This window comes from Procambarus clarkii, chromosome 8 (assembly GCF_040958095.1).
Source record: "Procambarus clarkii isolate CNS0578487 chromosome 8, FALCON_Pclarkii_2.0, whole genome shotgun sequence".
Taxonomy (NCBI): Eukaryota; Metazoa; Arthropoda; class Malacostraca; order Decapoda; family Cambaridae; genus Procambarus; species Procambarus clarkii.
Window position 1 is genome coordinate 44392085 of NC_091157.1, and position 19372 is coordinate 44411456.

Below are 19372 nucleotides of genomic sequence, written 5' to 3' on the forward strand. Positions count from 1 at the left end.
TCTTAATGTGGTCCTCAGGTGATAGTTTTCTATCTAGAACCACTCCTAGATCTCTTTCTTTATCAGAATTCTTTAAAGATTTCTCACATAATATATAGGTTGTGTGGGGTCTATGTTCTCCTATTCCACATTCCATAACATGACATTTATTAACATTAAATTCCATTTGCCAAGTGGTGCTCCATATACTTATTTTGTCCAGGTCTTCTTGAAGGGCATGACAATCATCTAAATTTCTTATCCTTCCTATTATCTTAGCATCATCAGCAAACATGTTCATATAATTCTGTATACCAACTGGTAGATCATTTATGTACACAATAAACATCACTGGTGCAAGAACTGAACCCTGTGGTACTCCACTTGTGACATTTCTCCATTCCGATACATTGCCTCTGATTACTGCCCTCATTTTTCTATCAGTCAGAAAATTTTTCATCCATGATAGAAGCTTACCTGTCACCCCTCCAATATTTTCCAGTTTCCAGAACAACCTCTTATGTGGAACTCTGTCGAAAGCCTTTTTTAGGTCCAGATAGATGCAATCAACCCAGCCATCTCTTTCCTGTAATATCTCTGTGGCCCGATCATAGAAACTGAGTAAATTCGATACACAGGATCTTCCTGATCGAAAACCATACTGTCTGTCTGATATTATATCATTTCTCTCCAGGTGTTCTACCCATTTAGTTTTGATTAGCTTTTCCAATACTTTCACTATTACACTTGTCAATGATACAGGTCTATAATTGAGGGGGTCTTCCCTGCTGCCACTTTTGTAGATTGGAACTATGTTAGCCTGTTTCCACACGTCTGCTACGATTCCTGTACACAGGGATGCCTGAAAGATCAGGTGAAGTGGAATGCTGAGCTCAGATGCACATTCTCTCAGAACCCATGGTGAAACGCCATCTGGGCCAGCTGCTTTGTTCCTCCCGAGCTCCTTTAGCATATTTTCCACTTCATCTCTAGACACCTCTATCCGCTCTATGTTGTTCTCTGGAATTCTTATTGTGTCTGGTTCTCTGAAGATTTCATTTTGTACAAACACACTTTGGAACTTTTCATTTAATGTTTCACACATTTCCTTTTCATTTTCCGTGAATCTGTTTCCCATTTCCAACCTCTGGATATTATCCTTTACCTGCAATTTGTTGTTTATGAATTTGTAGAATAGGCCCGGTTCTGTTTTACATTTATCTGCTATCCCTTTTTCAAAATTTCTTTCTGCCTCTCTCCTTACTGCTGTATAATTGTTTCTCGCATCTTTGTATCGCTGGTATGTTTGGGGGTTTGGCCTCTTCCTATACTGATTCCATTTTTGTGTCTTTTGGTCTCTTGCCCTCTCACAATTTCTGTCGAACCAATCCTGTTTTCTGGTCCTGCATCTCTGTTTTGGTATGAATGTTTGTGTGCCTTCCTCGTATAGTTTTAAAAATTTGGCATACATTTCATTTACTTCCCTGCCTAGCAACAATTCTGTCCAATTACACTCATTAAAAAAATTTCGAAGTTCCCCATAGTTGCCTCTCTTTAAATCGAGTTTATCAACTGTTTCAATGTCCCCATTTTCTTCTAGATGATATCTTAAAGCATATTTAATGTCTAACAGGACGTGATCACTCTTTCCCAAGGGAGGAAGGTACTGGATGTCAAAAATCTCTTCTTCTTTCCTGGTGAATACTAGATCCAGTACTGACGGTATATCTCCTTCCCTCATTCTTGTGGCTTGCTTTATGTGTTGATACAAGAATGTCTCCAGAATGAGGTTCACAAATCTGCATGTCCAAAAGTCCTCCGTTCTTGCTTCATAGGCCTCCCAGTCTATTGCTCTAAAGTTGAAGTCCACCAGTATCAACAGTCGTGATTTATCTTTATCTGCTTGTACAATAATATCTCTCATGACCATTATGAGGCCCTCTCGTTTGTCATCCAGTTCTTCCTTTGTCCACGTGTTGCTTGCTGGTGGGCTGTAGGTATTTACAATTATCAGGTTATCATCCTGATTCCAGACCTGCAATGCCATTATGTCAATATCTCGAGGGTTTTCAAATATTAACTCTTTTACCTTCAGGTGTTTTTTCACCAGTACAGCCACTCCTCCTCCCTTCCTAGTTTTCCTGTCACGTCTCCAAACTGAGTAGCCTCTTGGGAATATGACTTCATTTATTATATTTCCTTCAAGTTTCGTTTCTGATAATGCAACAATATCTGGGACCCTAAGCTGGATTGTATCTTGCAACTCCAAAGTTTTTGACCTCACTCCATCTATGTTGGTATATACAATTTTCAGGAACATGTTCCCTTTTCCTTTGCTCTTTACTCCCCCTTCCACTACTGATCTTGTTGCTTTGTTTTTATGTACCATTTCACAAGCTTTCCAGTCCCTGTCACTTTGTAGAAAAAAAGAATTTCTGTCTTCTTCACTTTCTATCCCCATTTAGCCGTTTTGCCTCAATTAGGTTCATTTTCAGCTTTTCTCTGTCTTCCTTGGAGAGGTCTTGTCTTATTGACCAAGATTTGCCAACCTCATCACTCTGCAGTTTCCTGGCATTTCTTAGCACTTCCATCATGTTTTACACTCCATTAAAGGTCACCCTTAAGGGCAGGTTCTTGTCTTTCTCATATTTTCCTATTCTTCTAAAATCACTGACATTTTCCTTTGAGCCTTCTCCTAAACCTACTATTTTCTCTATGATTTTCATCTCTTCTGCTGCTCGGTCTACCCTAGATGAAATTTCCTTCTCTAAACATCCAAAAATGATTATGGACTTAGTTCTATCTGCAGTGTTTTGTACCTAGTTTACTGTTGGTAACCAGTTCTTTCCTAATTGCTTGCCTAATTTCTGCTTCTTGTTGGTCATTTCTGATTTTGACTTCCGAACACACTTCTTTGATAGTCTCTTTCTCTTTTACAACTTGAGCATATGTCGCTTTTATTTCTTCTTTATACTTTTCTAGTTCTTTATTCACCTCCTCTATGTGAGTTGTCAGTGAAGTTTCCAGTTGGAGATCCTTACCTAACTCTATGTTAGCCTCTAGGCTTGCTTGGAGTTGTTCACCATATGAGTCTATTTCTTGTTTATTTCTTCAAAGTCACCACACTTCACTTTCCATGCCTCATTTTCTTTCACTAGTTCCTTGATTTGCTCCTCCTGATTTGTTACCTTGTCTGTTAATGCAGTAATAATCTTACCTTGTTGAAGCATACTCCCTTTTAGAGTGCAAAGCTCACTCCTAAGAGCTCCATTGTCCTCTTCTAATTTAAGCACTTTTTCTTCATACTTCTTTTGCATGTCCTCAATTATCTCTAACCTGCCAAGAACACCTCCTTTCCTTATATCTTGTGTTGAGAATCCTTTGAAACCATCATCTGATGGTGTGTCTACCTTCTCAGTGGGGGTGGTGGCGGCGGCCATCTTTGATTTTGTTCTAGACCAAAACAAACTTTTCCACTCGACTATTTTCACTCAGTTTTACTTGTTTATTGTATTTTATTTGCTTTTACTCTTCCCTGAACCTTTATGTAACCTGGGACACCACTATAGCCCTCAACCTGTTCCCAATACTTAGGTAATTCGATATTTCCAGGAGCTTGCTGCAGTGTGACTTCTGCCTCCTCCAGCTTCACCTCACACCAACACACACACACACACACTGTGTGTGTGTGTGTGTGTGTGTGTGTAATTACCTAAGTGTAATTACCTAAGTGTAGTTACAGGATGAGAGCTACGCTCGTGGTGTCCCGTCTTCCCAGCACTCTTTGTCATATAACGCTTTGAAACTACTGACGGTCTTGGCCTCCACCACCTTCTCACTTAACTTGTTCCAACCGTCTACCACTCTATTTGCGAAGGTGAATTTTCTTATATTTCTTCGGCATCTGTGTTTAGCTAGTTTAAATCTATGACCTCTTGTTCTTGAAATTCCAGGTCTCAGGAAGTCTTCCCTGTCGATTTTATCAATTCCTGTAACTATTTTGTATGTAGTGATCATATCACCTCTTTTTCTTCTGTCTTCTAGTTTTGGCATATTTAATGCTTCTAACCTCTCCTCGTAGCTCTTGCCCTTCAGTTCTGGGAGCCACTTAGTAGCATGTCTTTGCACCTTTTCCAGTTTGTTGATGTGCTTCTTAAGATATGGGCACCACACAACAGCTGCATATTCTAGCTTTGGCCTAACAAAAGTCATGAACAATTTCTTTAGTATATCGCCATCCATGTATTTAAATGCAATTCTGAAGTTAGAAAGCATAGCATAGGCTCCTTGCACAATATTCTTTATGTGGTCCTCAGGTGATAGTTTTCTATCTAGAACCACTCCTAGATCTCTTTCTTTATCAGAATTCTTTAAAGATTTCTCACATAATATATAGGTTGTGTGGGGTCTATGTTCTCCTATTCCACATTCCATAACATGACATTTATTAACATTAAATTCCATTTGCCAAGTGGTGCTCCATATACTTATTTTGTCCAGGTCTTCTTGAAGGGCATGACAGTCATCTAAATTTCTTATCCTTCCTATTATCTTAGCATCATCAGCAAACATGTTCATATAATTCTGTATACCAACTGGTAGATCATTTATGTACACAATAAACATCACTGGATGCAAGAACTGAACCCTGTGGTACTCCACTTGTGACATTTCTCCATTCTGATACATTGCCTCTGATTACTGCCCTCATTTTTCTATCAGTCAGAAAATTTTTCATCCATGATAGAAGCTTACCTGTCACCCCTCCAATATTTTCCAGTTTCCAGAACAACCTCTTATGTGGAACTCTGTCGAAAGCCTTTTTTAGGTCCAGATAGATGCAGTCAACCCAACCATCTCTTTCCTGTAATATCTCTGTGGCTCGATCATAGAAACTGAGTAAATTCGATACACAGGATCTTCCAGATCGAAAACCATACTGTCTGTCTGATATTATATCATTTCTCTCTAGGTGTTCTACCCATTTAGTTTTGATTAGTTTTTCCAATACTTTCACTATTACACTTGTCAATGATACAGGTCTATAATTGAGGGGGTCTTCCCTGCTGCCACTTTTGTAGATTGGAACTATGTTAGCCTGTTTCCACCCGTCTGCTACGATTCCTGTACACAGGGATGCCTGAAATATCAGGTGAAGTGGAATGCTGAGCTCAGATGCACATTCTCTCAGAACCCATGGTGAAACGCCATCTGGGCCAGCTGCTTTGTTCTTACCGAGCTCCTTGAGCATTTTTTCCACTTCGTCTCTAGACACCTCTATGTGTTCTATGTTGTTCTCTGGAATTCTTATTGTATCTGGTTCCCTAAAGATTTCATTTTGTACAAACACACTTTGGAACTTTTCGTTTAGTGTTTCACACATTTCCTTTTCATCTTCCGTGAATCTATTTCCCATTTTCAACCTCTGAATATTATCCTTTACCTGCAATTTGTTGTTTATGAATTTATAGAATAGACCTGGTTCTGTTTTACATTTGTCCGCAATCCCTTTTTCAAAATTTCTTTCTGCCTCTCTCCTCACTGCCGTGTAGTTGTTTCTCGCATCTTTGTATCGCTGGTATGTTTGAGGGTTCGGCCTCTTCCTGTATTGATTCCATTTTTGTGTCTTTCGGTCTCTAGCCCTCTCGCAATTTCTATTGAACCAATCCTGTTTCCTAGTTCTGCATCTATGTTTTGGTATAAATTTTTTTGTGCCTTTATCATATATTTCACAAAACTTGCCATACATCTCATTCACTTCCTTGCCTAGCATCAAGTCTGTCCAATTATACTCACTAAAAAAATTTCTAAGGTCACCATAATGTCCTCTCCTGAAGTCTGGTTTTTCAACTGCTTCAACCTCCTTATTTTCTTCCAGCTTATAACGCATTGCATACTTTATTCCCAAAAAGACATGGTCACTTTTACCCAAGGGAGGAAGGTACTGAATGTCAAATATCTCTTCCTCCTTCCTGGTAAATATCAAATCTAGCATGGAGGGAACGTCCCCTTCCCTCATCCTCGTAGCTTGTTTAACATGTTGATACAAGAATGTTTCCAGGATGAGGTCTACAAATTTACAGGTCCAAAAATCTTCTGTTTTAGCTTCATATGCTTCCCAGTCTATGGATTTCAAGTTGAAGTCACCGACTATCAACAGTCGTGATCTATCGTTATCTGCTCTCGCTATAATCTCTCTCATTATTGTTATAAGACCTTCACGTTTACTATCTAGCTCCTCCTTTGACCATGTGCTGCTTGGCGGTGGACTATATGCATTTATCATCATTAGTTTATCATCCTCATAGGCAGATCTCTAGTGCTATTATGTCAACTTCTTGTGGATTGGCAGTCATTATTTCCTTCACCTTTAGGTGTTCTTTTACCAGCACAGCAACGCCACCGCCTTTCCTAATTTTTCTGTCCCGTCTCCAAATTGAGTAGCCCATTGGGAATATGACCTCATTTAAAATTACATCTTCAAGTTTTGTCTCCGTGAGTGCAACAATGTCTGGTGTCTGCAGCTGTATTACATCACTTAACTCCAGTATCTTCGATCTCACTCCATCTATGTTGGTGTATGCAATCTTCAGGAACTTGTTCCCCCTCTCCTTATTCTTCACTCCCCCTCTCTCTATTGATTTTGTTGGTTTGCCTTTATGTACCACTTTACTGGTTTGCCTACCCCTATCACTTTGTAGAAAAAAGAATTTATTTCTTCTTCATTCCTGCTCTCATTTAAATGTTTTGCCTCGGCGAGGTTCAGTTTCAGCTTCTCTCTATCTTCTTTTGAAAGATCTCGTCTTAACGACCACCCTTTCCCATCCTCATCCCTTTGCAATTTTCTAGCATTCCTTAGTACTTCTTCCATCTGTTTGGCACCGTTTAGGGTGATCCTCAAAGGTCGATCTTTCCCTTTTACGTACCTGCCTATTCTCCTGTAGTCGCACACATTCTCTCTGTAAGACCTTCCACGAGGCCAACAATTTTATCTACTACTTTAGCTTCTTCTACAGCTCTTTCTGACCTAGATGTTATCGCCTTTTCTTTGCAGCCAAAAATGATCAGGGACTTACTCCGATCAACTGTGTTTTGCACCAACTTCGGGTTAGATGCCAATTCTTTCCTCACTTCTAGCCTAATGTTTGTTTTATCTTGGTTGCTGCAGTGTTTGACTTGCGAATACAATATGTTCATTTTTGGACTTTCCTGGTAAGAATTCATGTTTATCCTGATGTCCTGCTTATTTGGTGAGGGGGGTCATTCCCATATAGTCCAGATAAGTGAGTATAGACTGTATCTGTTTATATGTACTGTATACAGGCGATGAGTCACAATAACGTGGCTGAAGTATGTTGACCAGACCACACACTAGAAAGTGAAGGGACGACTACGTTTCGGTTCGTCCTGGACCATTCTCAATCGACTTGAGAATGGCCCAGGATGAACCGAAACGTCGTCGTCCCTTCACTTTTTACCATGTGGTCTGGTCAATATGTACTGTATACATATATAGCAATCAAAATGAAGCGCCATGTGCTGCTTAATGTCTCCTAAACAAATTGCATAATAAAAATCGTAATTATCAAATTGTACTTTTAAATTTTTATAATTACTCTTAATCTTGCTAATATATAAATAATAAATTTATTAATCAGCTATAAACCCCAGCAAACTAATCAACATACCTCATCAAAGTCAGCAATAATTTCATTGAGAAGCCTAAGGCACTCGGTGCCTTGGTTATTTACAGCTAACTCCATGTAAAATTCATGAAAGTTTGGAATGGAAGCAAAAACCACACCAACACGACTATAGCTCTGATGGTATAGATCCTGTAAAAGAAATTAATCATTAAAAAAACAGCAATGAATGTGATTAAATGCCAATTTCTGGGTGGGGGCCCCAGTGGCTTCCTAAAGCTACTTTATGCTGAAGTGGTACCATCAATTAGGTTGCATTAGCCATGGAGTTCTATACACCTACCAGAAACCAGAGCCAAATTTGACCATCTCACAAAGGTACAAGAAGCAGTGACATATTTTCACCACTTCACTGGGGAAGGTGACCAAAAACTCAGAGCCAAAACAAACCACTGGTGGCTTCAGTAGAGACCAAAGCTTAAAAAAAACACAGCAAAAACACTCCCCAAAATATGTAAACAAACGATTGAATTCTATCGGAACCAGTGTGAGCTCGTTTGCCCCACCTGCTTCCCACAACTTTTTTTTTTTTTTTTGGGGGGGGGGGGAAGGGAGGGGGAGGTAGTTCATTGTCAGGTGGCATCTTAGCCCCTAGTTCTAGAGAAGGTGTTGGCAACCAACCAATGACCTGGAAGGAGGAAAGGGAATCAGGAAGCCACAGGTGCTCATACAGAAATTGGCATTTCATTGCATTCAATGTTGGTTTTCTGGAGAGCCCCCCTACCTGTTGAAGGTTCTTGGGATCAATGTCTTCCATGGCCCAGTCTTTGACCAGGCCTCCTGGTTGATGGTCTGATCCAACAGGCTGTTCAATACGGCTGCTCATAGCCTGATGTATGAGTCACAGTCTGGTTCATCTGGTATCCTTTGATGGTGCTTGTCAAGTTCTCTTTTGAACACTAAGAGAGGTCTGCCAGCTATGCCCTATATGTGTAGGGAAAGGTGTTTAAATGTCTTGGGCCTTTGATGTTGATTGAGGTCTCTCTCAGTGCATCTTCCTGCACTTCTGTGCAGAGATACACAGAAGTTCTGTGGGGCTATTTTGCACATCATGCCATGCCTTCTGGTTTCATGGTGTTATTTCTGTGTGCAGATTTGGAACTAGTCCTAATATTTTCCAAGTTTAGATTATTATGTATCTCTCCTGACTGCACTCTAGGGAATACAGATTTGACATTTTTAGGTAGTCCCATAATTTAGATACTTTATCGAGCAGATTCTAGGGGTAAAGGATCTTTGAATGTTCTCTGGGTAATCAATTTCCCTAGCTTTGAATGGGGCTGTTTGTGTGCAACAGTATTCCACTCTAAAGAGGACTAATGTTTTAAAAAGTATCGATGTGGCTTTTTTTTTTTTTTTTTTTTTTTGGAAGGTTCTTGTTATCCAACCTGTCATTTTTCTTGCAGTTGTGATAGCAACTTTGTTGTGTTCTTTAAAAGTAAGGTCTTCCAACAAGATTACTCCTAAATCTTTTACTCTGCTCTCTCTCTCTCTCTCTCTCAATAGTGTGGTTTGACTGTTTTGTATGTGGTTTCTGCCGTGATGCTTTTGTTTTTTTCCATAGCACAGTACAGTAATTGGAACTTATCTTTATTAAACATTATGTTAGTTTCTATGGCCCATTGAAAGACGATTAACATCAGATTGGAGGTTTGCTGTGTCTTCTATGTTGTCTACTCCCATGAAACATCTAGTGTCATCTGCAAAGGATGAAACAGTACTATAGTTTGCATCGTTTTCTATGTCTGATGAGGAAAAGTACCGGAGCAAGCGCAGTACTTTGGGGAACTGAGCTTTTTAAGGCGAATGATGCAGATTTTACTTTGTTGACTTCTTTCAAAGAGACAGAACCACTCTGGGTTCTATTAGGAATTTAAAGATACATCACTCTACTTTGCCAATAATTCCTTTTGTGCACATTTTGTGTGCAATAGCACCATGATCACACTTGCCAAAGGCTTTTGCAAAATCAGTGTAAATTACATCAGCATTTTGTTTGTCTTCTATGGCATCTAAGGCCATGTCATAGTGGTCTACAAATTGTGATAGGCAGGAGGGTCCTGTTCTGAACCCATGTTGTCCAGGGTTATGTATTTCACTGTGATTCCATGTGTTCTGTGACCTTACTTCTCGGCACTCTTTCAAAGATTTTTATGATGTGTGACATTAGAACTATTGGTCTATAATTTTTTGCATCATCTTTACTACCTTTACTATAGTATTACATTTTATTAGGATAATGTCGCTTTGGATAAACATAGAGGTTTTTCCATCCTGACATGTGCAAATCTCACTCAAGGAAAGAAAATGCTATGACCTCAGCTGCCCATATTTTCATGTGAAAGGCACAGAACACTACATAAAGAGTGGCAAACAAGAAAATGGCTTTGGAGGAAAATTAAATAACTTTTTCATACCCAGACAAAAGAGCTTTCAAGAGCTGAAACAGAGAGAAAGTATGGAACTGGCTGAAAGACCCACTTGCATACCAGAATCATAGATAGTTACACTCCACAACAGGGTTACAACTATGACAGGCAACAACCCTGCAATAATCAGTACTAGTCTGAGCAAATCTGACATGTCCATGTATAATGAACCTGCCAGGAAAGTCTCCCAGTTAAACTACCCCAAATAGAGTAACCTCATGCATCTTTGCCAACATACAATGACTAAAAAAATGAGCAAAAAACCAGCATTGAATGTAATGAAACGCCATTTTCTGGTTGAGCCTTGGAGGCTCTCTGGAGCTTATTGGGCTAATGTGTGTTATATTAGACCGGGACATTAGCTAAGGAGTTCACACCTACCAGGGACCAGCACCAGAACCTGGCTCCTTCAGAGAGGTTTCAGGGAGCAATGGCCCTGGAAAACCCCCCCATTTGTAGGCAATGCTGTGGTCACAAGCTGAACAGCGGTGCTGTGAGCTGGTGCTGCGTGCGCCAGCCTTGGTGGCTTGCTCAATACTGACGCTCTAACACCCAAGAATGTTGGCCTGGATTTTTTTTCTAGGTGGCATCTGGCAACTATCAGTCGTGGCTGTACTATAGCTGCCCCTATCCCAGGCGGGGTGTTTAAATTATAGCGCTAGACACGAAATCATATATATATGATGTGTGTGGTTTCGGTTTTGTCACTGGTATCATACATATATATATGATTTGCGCGGTTTAAGGGTTAAAGAAAAGGAAGAGTCCAGGGAAAAGGCAGCAAGAAAGGGCCGCTGGTAAGACCCAGAAGCCTTGGCAGGAGGAACAGGCTCGAAAACATCCGTCCCCAACCCGAACGGGGCAGCCCCCGAAGCCACCCGAGTCTCGGCCCCAACTAAACACCGCCCCCGACCCTGAAACCCGCAGACATTCAGGAGCCGGGAACAGGGAGGGAAAGGGGCGAACAGCACCAAACCAAAACGGGGTGGCCCCGAGGCATCCGAGTGGGAAACCAACCGAGCGTGTTGCAGCAACCTATCCTAGCTTGCAACATAGATGCCGCTGTACTCTGAACAGTAATAACATTAGGAGAGTACTGGAGAACAAGCAGAGAACACCTCTTGCAAGACTTTGGGTCGAGGTGTCAGTGGCCCAACAGGCAGCATGACGGAGGTAAAAGTGGCGACTGTCACCCGGAGACAAGGGCACAGCAACTAACGAACCCGTACAAGACGGGTTGAAACCCGGAAGATACATTCAATGGTCCACCGAGCCCCGACAGGGTTTTCCAGGGCCCGTAGGGTAACAACTACGGGAAGCCTGGGCAAGGTGTTGCTAACCGGTTAAAACCCAAAACTAACAAGGGGTAGAGGACAACACTAAAAACCCCCGAGATGTGTACAATCATGGGGGCCTAGCAGAGGACCACCAAACACTACCAGTGGAACTATAGCCACACTAGGCAGACCCCCCACCAGGCAAATGAAAATAAAAACAAAAGAAAACCCCCACAAAAGTACACAGTCCCCAGAGGCAACAGGAACCGGTCGCCGCTTAGGTGGCAGGTCACGCAACACCTTGATGCCCTAACCAGCACAATACCAGTCCCTACCCAAGGCCAAACAAGGGGCCCCAAGCCCCAGCTGGCCCCAAGGGCGAGCCGGCGTGGTAAGGTCCGGGGCTCCCCCCTCCCCCTCTCGGGGCAGGAAGGGCTGCACGGACGATCGGCGCGGCAGTAAAGTGTGATTTTTGCTTGTTTGCTTGTTTCCTTGGGATTGTAGGGAGTTTCTACCTCTTTTTTTTTTTTTTACCATGTGGAGTTTGTTTTGTTATGCCTACCTTTCTGGGTGCCTAAACCCTGGTCGATGGCAGATAAGGAAAACCCCAACCATAAGGGGGTTTTCCAGGGCCATTGCTCCCTGAAACCTTTCTGAAGGGGCCAGGTTCTGGCGCTGGTCCCTGGTAGATCTGAAATCCTTAGCTAATGTCCTGGTCTAATATAACATACATTAGCCCGATAAGCTTCAGGAAGCCGTAGGGGCTCCCCACAGAAAAAGTACCATTTATAAATGGCCTCCTCACTGAGTCAAATGCAATATTTGGAGCTTTCACAGAAACCCATGCAGGGGAATTCTTGGACAGTAAGATCTGGATACAAGGATATAATCTATACAGATGTACTAGGGTAAAAAGGTCACATGGAGTGGGTCTTTATATTAGGAAGGCCTTGTTTGCTCGGAACTCCTTAATTCTAGAAATGAGGTGGTAGAAGTTCTGGGAGTAAAAACAGAGAAAATAAACTGTTATTATTCTAATATACAAACTGCCAGATGAAACGGCTAAGGAATTCACAAACAGATAAACAAAATAGAGAATAGCCTTGATAATCTGGCAAACCCAATGCTTGATAAAGTCTTCCTAGGTGACTTCAACCTGCCTAGTCTTAGATGGAGAGTAGCAAATAATAATATTATACCAAGAAATCCATCTGGACATAACCAACTACAGATTAAAGAATTACTTAGATTCTGTGACAAATTTTCACTCGACCAGTAGATAACTGAGCCAACTAGAAACAAAAATATTCTATATCTGGTCTCCACAGACAATGAAGACATAATCAGGAACATTGCAATCTCAGATACCACATATTCAGATCACAAGCTCATTGAAGTGTAAACTAACATCAATACAGTACTCATAATAGACCTAAAATAATGATCAAGCGAGAGGGGTTATTTAGTAAACTTAATTTTAATAATAAAAGAATACACTGGGATAAATAAACAGGGAACTTACAAACATTCAACGGGAAACTGTTTGAAGTAATAAAAATTCCACACAAGGAATTAAACAACTGACTTCCAAGTGAATATAAACTATCTGAAACATGTTCCCTTGAGAAAAGTCAAAAAGAGGTCCAACGTAGAAAGAGAATGCAGACAACACTACAAAAAACCAGCATTGAATGGAATGAAACGCCATTTTCTGGGTGAATCCCGGAGGCTCCCTGGAGCTAACCAGGCTGAATATGGATATCCCTAACTTGGCATCAGTCGATGTGGGTGGAGTTCTAGGCCTACCGAGGAGCACGAGCCAGAATCTGGCCCCCCTCAGAGAGGCACGAGGAGCAATGGCCTCTAGAAATGCATATATGATTTTGGAGCATTCTATATCTGCCATCGACCGGGACAGGCACCCAGAAAGGTAAGTACCCCAAAACAAACCACTTTTCTGGTTAAAATGATGAAAATAGACAAGTGTGTGGACAGAACTCCCCAATTGAAAACGAGCAAACAAGCATGACATCACACGAGCCGTGCCGCATGTCTTCGCTGCTCCCCGCCTCCCTAGGAGGGGAAAGGGGGAGCCCCAGATCCCCACGCCAGCGATCCACCCTGTAGTTCTGAAGCAAGATATCAAAATACACGAAAACCGCCGACCGGAGGGAGGGAGGGTTGTAGGGGAGCCACCGGGACTTGCCCAGAAAATGCTGTTTCATTACATTGAACGCTGGTTTTCTGGGGTTAGCCCCTACAGTTCTCTGGAGCTACTTCAGACTAAAAATAAAGAAGGGGACTTATCCCGGGAGGCAGTCGGTGCTCCACATCTCAAATCGAAGTCGAGACTGGCTGCAGCCGCCAACCCAAAGCGACACAGGCCCGACTGGGGCCAGGAATGTTAACGAGGTAACGTGCAGCCAGGACCCTATTTGACCACCAAAAACCCCGTGCCTGAATGAACAAGCTCACGCTGGTTCTGAGAGAATTTGATTATTTCTTTACATAGTTGGGAGGAGTTCTTTAGGCAGATTTTGAGGTGTCAGTCTACACTGAAGGCAGCAGTGGTTTGTTTCGACTCACTGACATTGATTGAATTCCCCGGTGAGGTAGCAAAAATAATGTCATCGCTTCCTGTGCCTCTTTTGATGGACCAGGTTCTGGTGCTGATTCCCAGTAAGCATAAAGAAGTCCACATCAGATGTGGCCTAGTAGGTGTTATTACCTCATCATTGTAGCTTCAGGGATCCACAAGGAGCTCCCTCTAGAAAATTATATTATTCCAAATACATAATAGTGTGTACATACTAGATTTATGTTTACAAATGTCATTTAACCATCTGCTGTGGCCCTGGTTTAGGTCACAGTGAAACTGCTTTGGGTAAAATAATTCATTTTGTCTTGCATTGTTATCAATAACAGTGCAATGCATCACCGAATTCAATGAAATACAGACCTTAAATAACTAAACACATACACAAATGCACAACAAATATTATATTAAACTGGGCTTCATTTCCTGTATTAATTAAATTTTAATATTTAACACTTTCGCGCTCTCCGCAAAGGTCACTCAGCCAACCGAATGTGCGCGCTGCGTTTTTATCGCTTAAGCGTAAAAACAAAAATGTGTATACTCTTTTTACTCTTCTGACCTTAGTTCTCATGCTACGTATTTCATTTTGGTACCAACGTGTTCGCAATAAAATTCTCTAGAAGAACATCAGTAAAAAAAGTCACGAAACGTATAGGGATACCAGCACCAAATAAATAACTACGAAGATGACTCGCCGTGAGCGCCCATCAGCAACAAAATGTTTTTACTCTTGGGATTGTAATCACCTCCACACTTATTCTACAGCGTTAATTTTGGTATCAATGGACTCGCAATGAAATTCCCAACACGGTGATATGAATATAAGCGTAGAATAATGATGCGGCCCGCCCGCACGAGTGTGGGAAGTGGTGAAATTGTTACCCGGTATCGGTGACGGGACGACGCACGGCGCTTTGAAAGTTTATACTTATTTCACTCTCATGACATTAATTTTCTATGTACGTCATTCATTTTTGTGTCAATGTGTTCGCAATAGAATGATCTATGTGCCCATAGGTAAAAAATATCAACAAAGCGTAAGTTAGAATAGCGCCAAATATAAAACAACGCTGGAACATATCAGTGAGCGTCAAACACACACGAAATGTTTTTACTTTTGTTATGTTTGTCAAGTTTATACTTGTTGCACACAGTTATTTTTGGTTGTATATTGATCGGAATAAAATTCCCTAAACAGACATATGCATATAATACATGATATGGGGGAAGCATTACCAGTATAAACGGCTAAAGTCACCCACCTGCAACCCGTTTGGGACAAAATACCATTTGATCGAAGTTATCCACACCTTTCATGAACTTATTGTACCATGCAGCCTAGTGGTGAGAAAGAGAGCCTCATAGCGCGCAGTTTGAAACAAACCCAAAGTAAATCGGATAAAAATTGAATTTTATACAAATATTTTAAAAGAGGACTCAACTTTATGTCCACTATGCGTTAGCGTTAGACGAAACGGGACGCGCCGGCGCGTCCAGATAGCGCGAAAGTGTTAAATTAATACCTCAATTTTTTTTTTTATTATACAAGTGTTAAGAATCACATTTATGATTAAAGCTTGAAAAGAATTTCCTATTTCAACAGACATGTGGAAAAAATACTAACCATATTGTTTCTAAACTGGTTATCCAAAAAATGGGTGGCAACATGGGCTGGAAGTAAATTGAAGAGGATTCGACGATTGCTCTCTTGTAATGCATCCATTTCTTGCTTTTCTTCTGAAGCCTGTGAAGAAATTTAATTGAAAATACAATGAACTCTTAATTTACATTAAATTAAACTCACATAAGGTTTGGTTTGCTTTGCATGAGCAAGAGACTTGTGAGGTTTTCACCTTCTATATCTGTGTCCATGAGCACTAAAAACACATTTAGACCTAATGATACTTCAGTTTCATGTGATTCATGCACTTTTTGGACTAAATTCATATATTACAGCAAACCCAAGCCATAAGTACTTTGAAACCACTCATGCATTCAACATTACAGCAGTCACCCCTTTACATCCCAGCATCTTAAAAAAAAAAAAAAAAACATTTATTTGCATACTCGGAGGTGTCCGAGAATTTGCGAGAACCAGCAGGAACGCTAGGAAGCACCACATAGTTTTCTCGTTAATAGAGCAGAAGCTCGTCAATCGAGACAAATTTTTAACAAGTGGCTCGCTCGTTACTCGAAATGCTCGTAGATGGAGACGCTTGTCACTCGAGGTTACACTGTATCATTGGTGAGTGTGCATGCAGTCTTCATAGTAGCAGGAGCACTTAGGGAAAACTGCACAGATGATATTTCTGGGGGGAGCCCCGTCTGCTCCCTGGAGCTATCCAGGCTGAATGGATATGTATAACTTTCTGGCATCAGTCAAAGTGCTTCGAGTTCTTGCCTACCGGGACCACGAGCCAGAACCTGGCCCCCTCAGAGAGGCACGAGGAGCAATGGCCTATAGAAACCCTCACTGTGGTTGGGAGTATTCTATATCTGCCATCGACCGGGACAGGCACACAGAAAGGTAGGTGCCCCAAAACAAACCCCTATTCTGGTGAAAATATTGCTACCGAAAGCCGAACGAGTGGACAGAACTCCCCAAACAAAATTATCAAACTATCATGACGTCATCATGTCGCCGCCGCGCTGTCTGCACAACCCCCCTCCCTGGGAGGGAAAAGGGGGAGCCCCAGACCATCCGCGCCAGTGATCCAACTGGTAGTTCTTGGATGATATGATTATTGGCCAGTCGAGTGCCTCTGGCTCCAGTTTTGTTTCAGTTCTGTGCCTTGTGGTGTGGGCTGTCTCAACCGGTGGGGAGAGAGCCAGGAGGGAGATTACACGGTACTCAGGCTGCATGTGCCTAGGGCTCTCTTTGCTAGATGCCCGGTAAGTACTGCCCTTGGGGCTTGGGGCCACCTTCCACAAGTCAGCTGGGGTTTTGTTGCCCTTGCTTGTCTCTGGGGTAGGAGGTTTTTCTTGTCACTGGTAGGGGCATGGGGTACTGCACAGCTAGTCTTCACCTATAACAGCGGCCGGCTCTGTTCCGCCTGGGTACATTGTCCTCATGCGGGGATTTTCTTTTGTTTTTGTTTTTGCTTGGTGGGGGTTCTGCCTTTGTGGTCCTCCTTGGCTGTTCTAGGGATTTTTCTATATATGTTTTCTGTTTGGTGGTGCTCCCCGCTTGGCCCCCATAAGTGGACGCGTCCCGGGGGTTCAGATTTTAGAAGTTTGTTTGGTAGACTTGGGCGCCAGTTTGCAGTACCCTGCCTGGGCTTTCCTTAGCGTGTTACCAAGGCTAAGGGCCCTGAGAAACCCCGTGGGAGATACATGGTCTGATGGATGTGACCCCTGCGTCCCCCATCGCATTTTGTGAATTTGAACGTGGCTCTGTCCCCATGTCGTAGGGTGACACTCACCTGTTTCGCCTCCACCTTGCTGCCTGTTGGGTCGTTGGATTTTTTACCCGGAGTCGTGCGACGAGTGTTGTCTGAACGTGCTCTCGTTCACCCCGGCCACTGGTCATGATAAGCGGGTGCAGGCGGCGTTGCATTTAGGTTGCGGTTTAGGTTGCTGCAACGCTCTTGGTTGGTTGTAGCCCCGGATGTCCCGAGACTGCCCCGTTTTGGTTGTTGGGGGTCCGGATTTGGGAGTGGGGGTCACTTCGGCCCTGGTTCCTTCTGCTCCAACTAGTCCTTTCCCTTTTGTTGTGCATACTTCCTCCCCTTGCTTCCGGCTCAGAGCCATAGGCGGGTTTCGGGGTTGGAGCAGGGTCTGGTTGGGTTGAGACTCGGGTGGTCTCGTGGGTTTTCCTCTTCTGGGGTGGCGGCGGGGGCATTCGAACCAGTTCCTCCAGCCGTGCCAAATGGGTCTGACCAGTGGGCTCCCTTCCTTAGAGTTTTGCATGGCTGCCCCAGCTTTTCCTTGTGAGGCTGGGGCTTTGGGGTACGGCTTGGCCCCGGTTCCAGGGGTTGGAGACGAGTTGCCTGGGGGGGCCTTGGCCCCGTTTTGCCCCGCTTGGGTCTATATGAAGGGGCTCCCCCCCTTCCCCCTCCCGGGGAGGGGGCAGCTGCGTAGACAGCGGCGCGGCGACGTGTGACGTCATGATCGTTTGCTCGTTCTGTTAGGGGAGTTCTATCCACTTGTTCAGCTTGTGGTAGCAATTTTCACCAGAATAGGGGTTTGTTTTAGGACGCTGACTTTTCTGGGTGCCTGACCCGGTCGATGGCAGACATAGAATGCTTCCAACCACACTGGGATTTCTATAGGCCATTGCTTCCCTTGCCTCTCTGAGGGGGCCAGGTTCTGGCTCGTGGTCCCCGGTAAGCCCATAGAACTCCATACACATGACTGATGCCAAAGTCTGACATTAGCATATCAGCCTGGATAAGATCCCATCCCCAAATATCAGCCCAAGACACGTTGCCAAATACGACAGCCAAGGCAGCAAACTTCCGAACGCCATGGGCATGAGGATAAACCGCAGGCTGGCAAGACTAAATAACCCTGCAGACAACCTGGGAGACACGAGCCCTGGAACAGGTAATGAGAGGAAACAGGAGTCATCTCAAATCTCATACCCAGCCACAGAAGCCGAAGAGCGTAGGTAACTGGGAAGACCCACAACTGAACACAAGACAAGATGCACCCCCGGCCTGACCGACCACACATCAATAACCCGAGGACCCCTCCGCCTTTCCTTCTTCGCCATAAAAGAAGGAGACGGCTACAATGGAACAAACTGACTACCAGGACCGAAGGAGCAGAAACCCCTGCGCCGGAGGAGAGCATGAAGCTCACCAACCCAATCCCCAGAGGCCAATGCCAACAGAAACAGAGCCTTGGAAAAACAATCTTGAACTGAAGGGGCCACCACGAACCAAGGAGGAGAAGAAAGATAGGAGAGCACCCTGTCCAATGACCAGGACGGCTCAGGCGGCACATGAGCAGGCTGGAGGTGAACCAAAGCACGAGAAAGCTTACAGAATGGAGCAAAAGTTACATCCACCCAGAATGCAAACTGGAGTGGCTCTGCCAGTGCCGCATGATACGAGGCAACAGTATTAGGGATCAAATGACAACCCTGAAAAAGCCATGACAGAACAAGACTTCTATCAGAAATAGAAGACAACCTACGAAGAGAGAGAAAATGGTGGAAAGAACGCCAGAAAACTTCATACTATTGCCGAGACGAAGTTCTCAGGTTGGACACCAACAAAGCCACCTGATCACCATACAAATGGTGATAAACCAATGTAAAAAAAACCGCATTGACTGTAATGTAACACCATTTTCTGGGTGAGATCCGGAGGCTCTCCGGAGCTTATCCAGGCTCATATGGATATGAGAGACTTTGACGTTAGTGTGAATGGAGTTGTTAGG

The 19372-nt window shown here is 43.1% G+C and overlaps 1 protein-coding gene across 7 annotated transcripts in view; it reads right to left on the minus strand.

Annotated features, from left to right (window-relative positions):
- The window catches only part of LOC123759646 (adenylate cyclase type 1), a gene marked incomplete at its 5' end in the record, with an annotated part of 300312 nt that overhangs the window by 123153 nt on the left and 157787 nt on the right, over positions 1-19372 (minus strand). For 6 of the 7 annotated variants that reach the window (XM_069317785.1, XM_069317786.1, XM_069317789.1 and 3 more), the window contains 2 exon segments: positions 7668-7814; positions 15612-15731. In XM_069317785.1, the coding sequence (XP_069173886.1) occupies positions 7668-7814; positions 15612-15731 (267 nt within the window). 7 annotated transcript variants of the gene reach the window in all.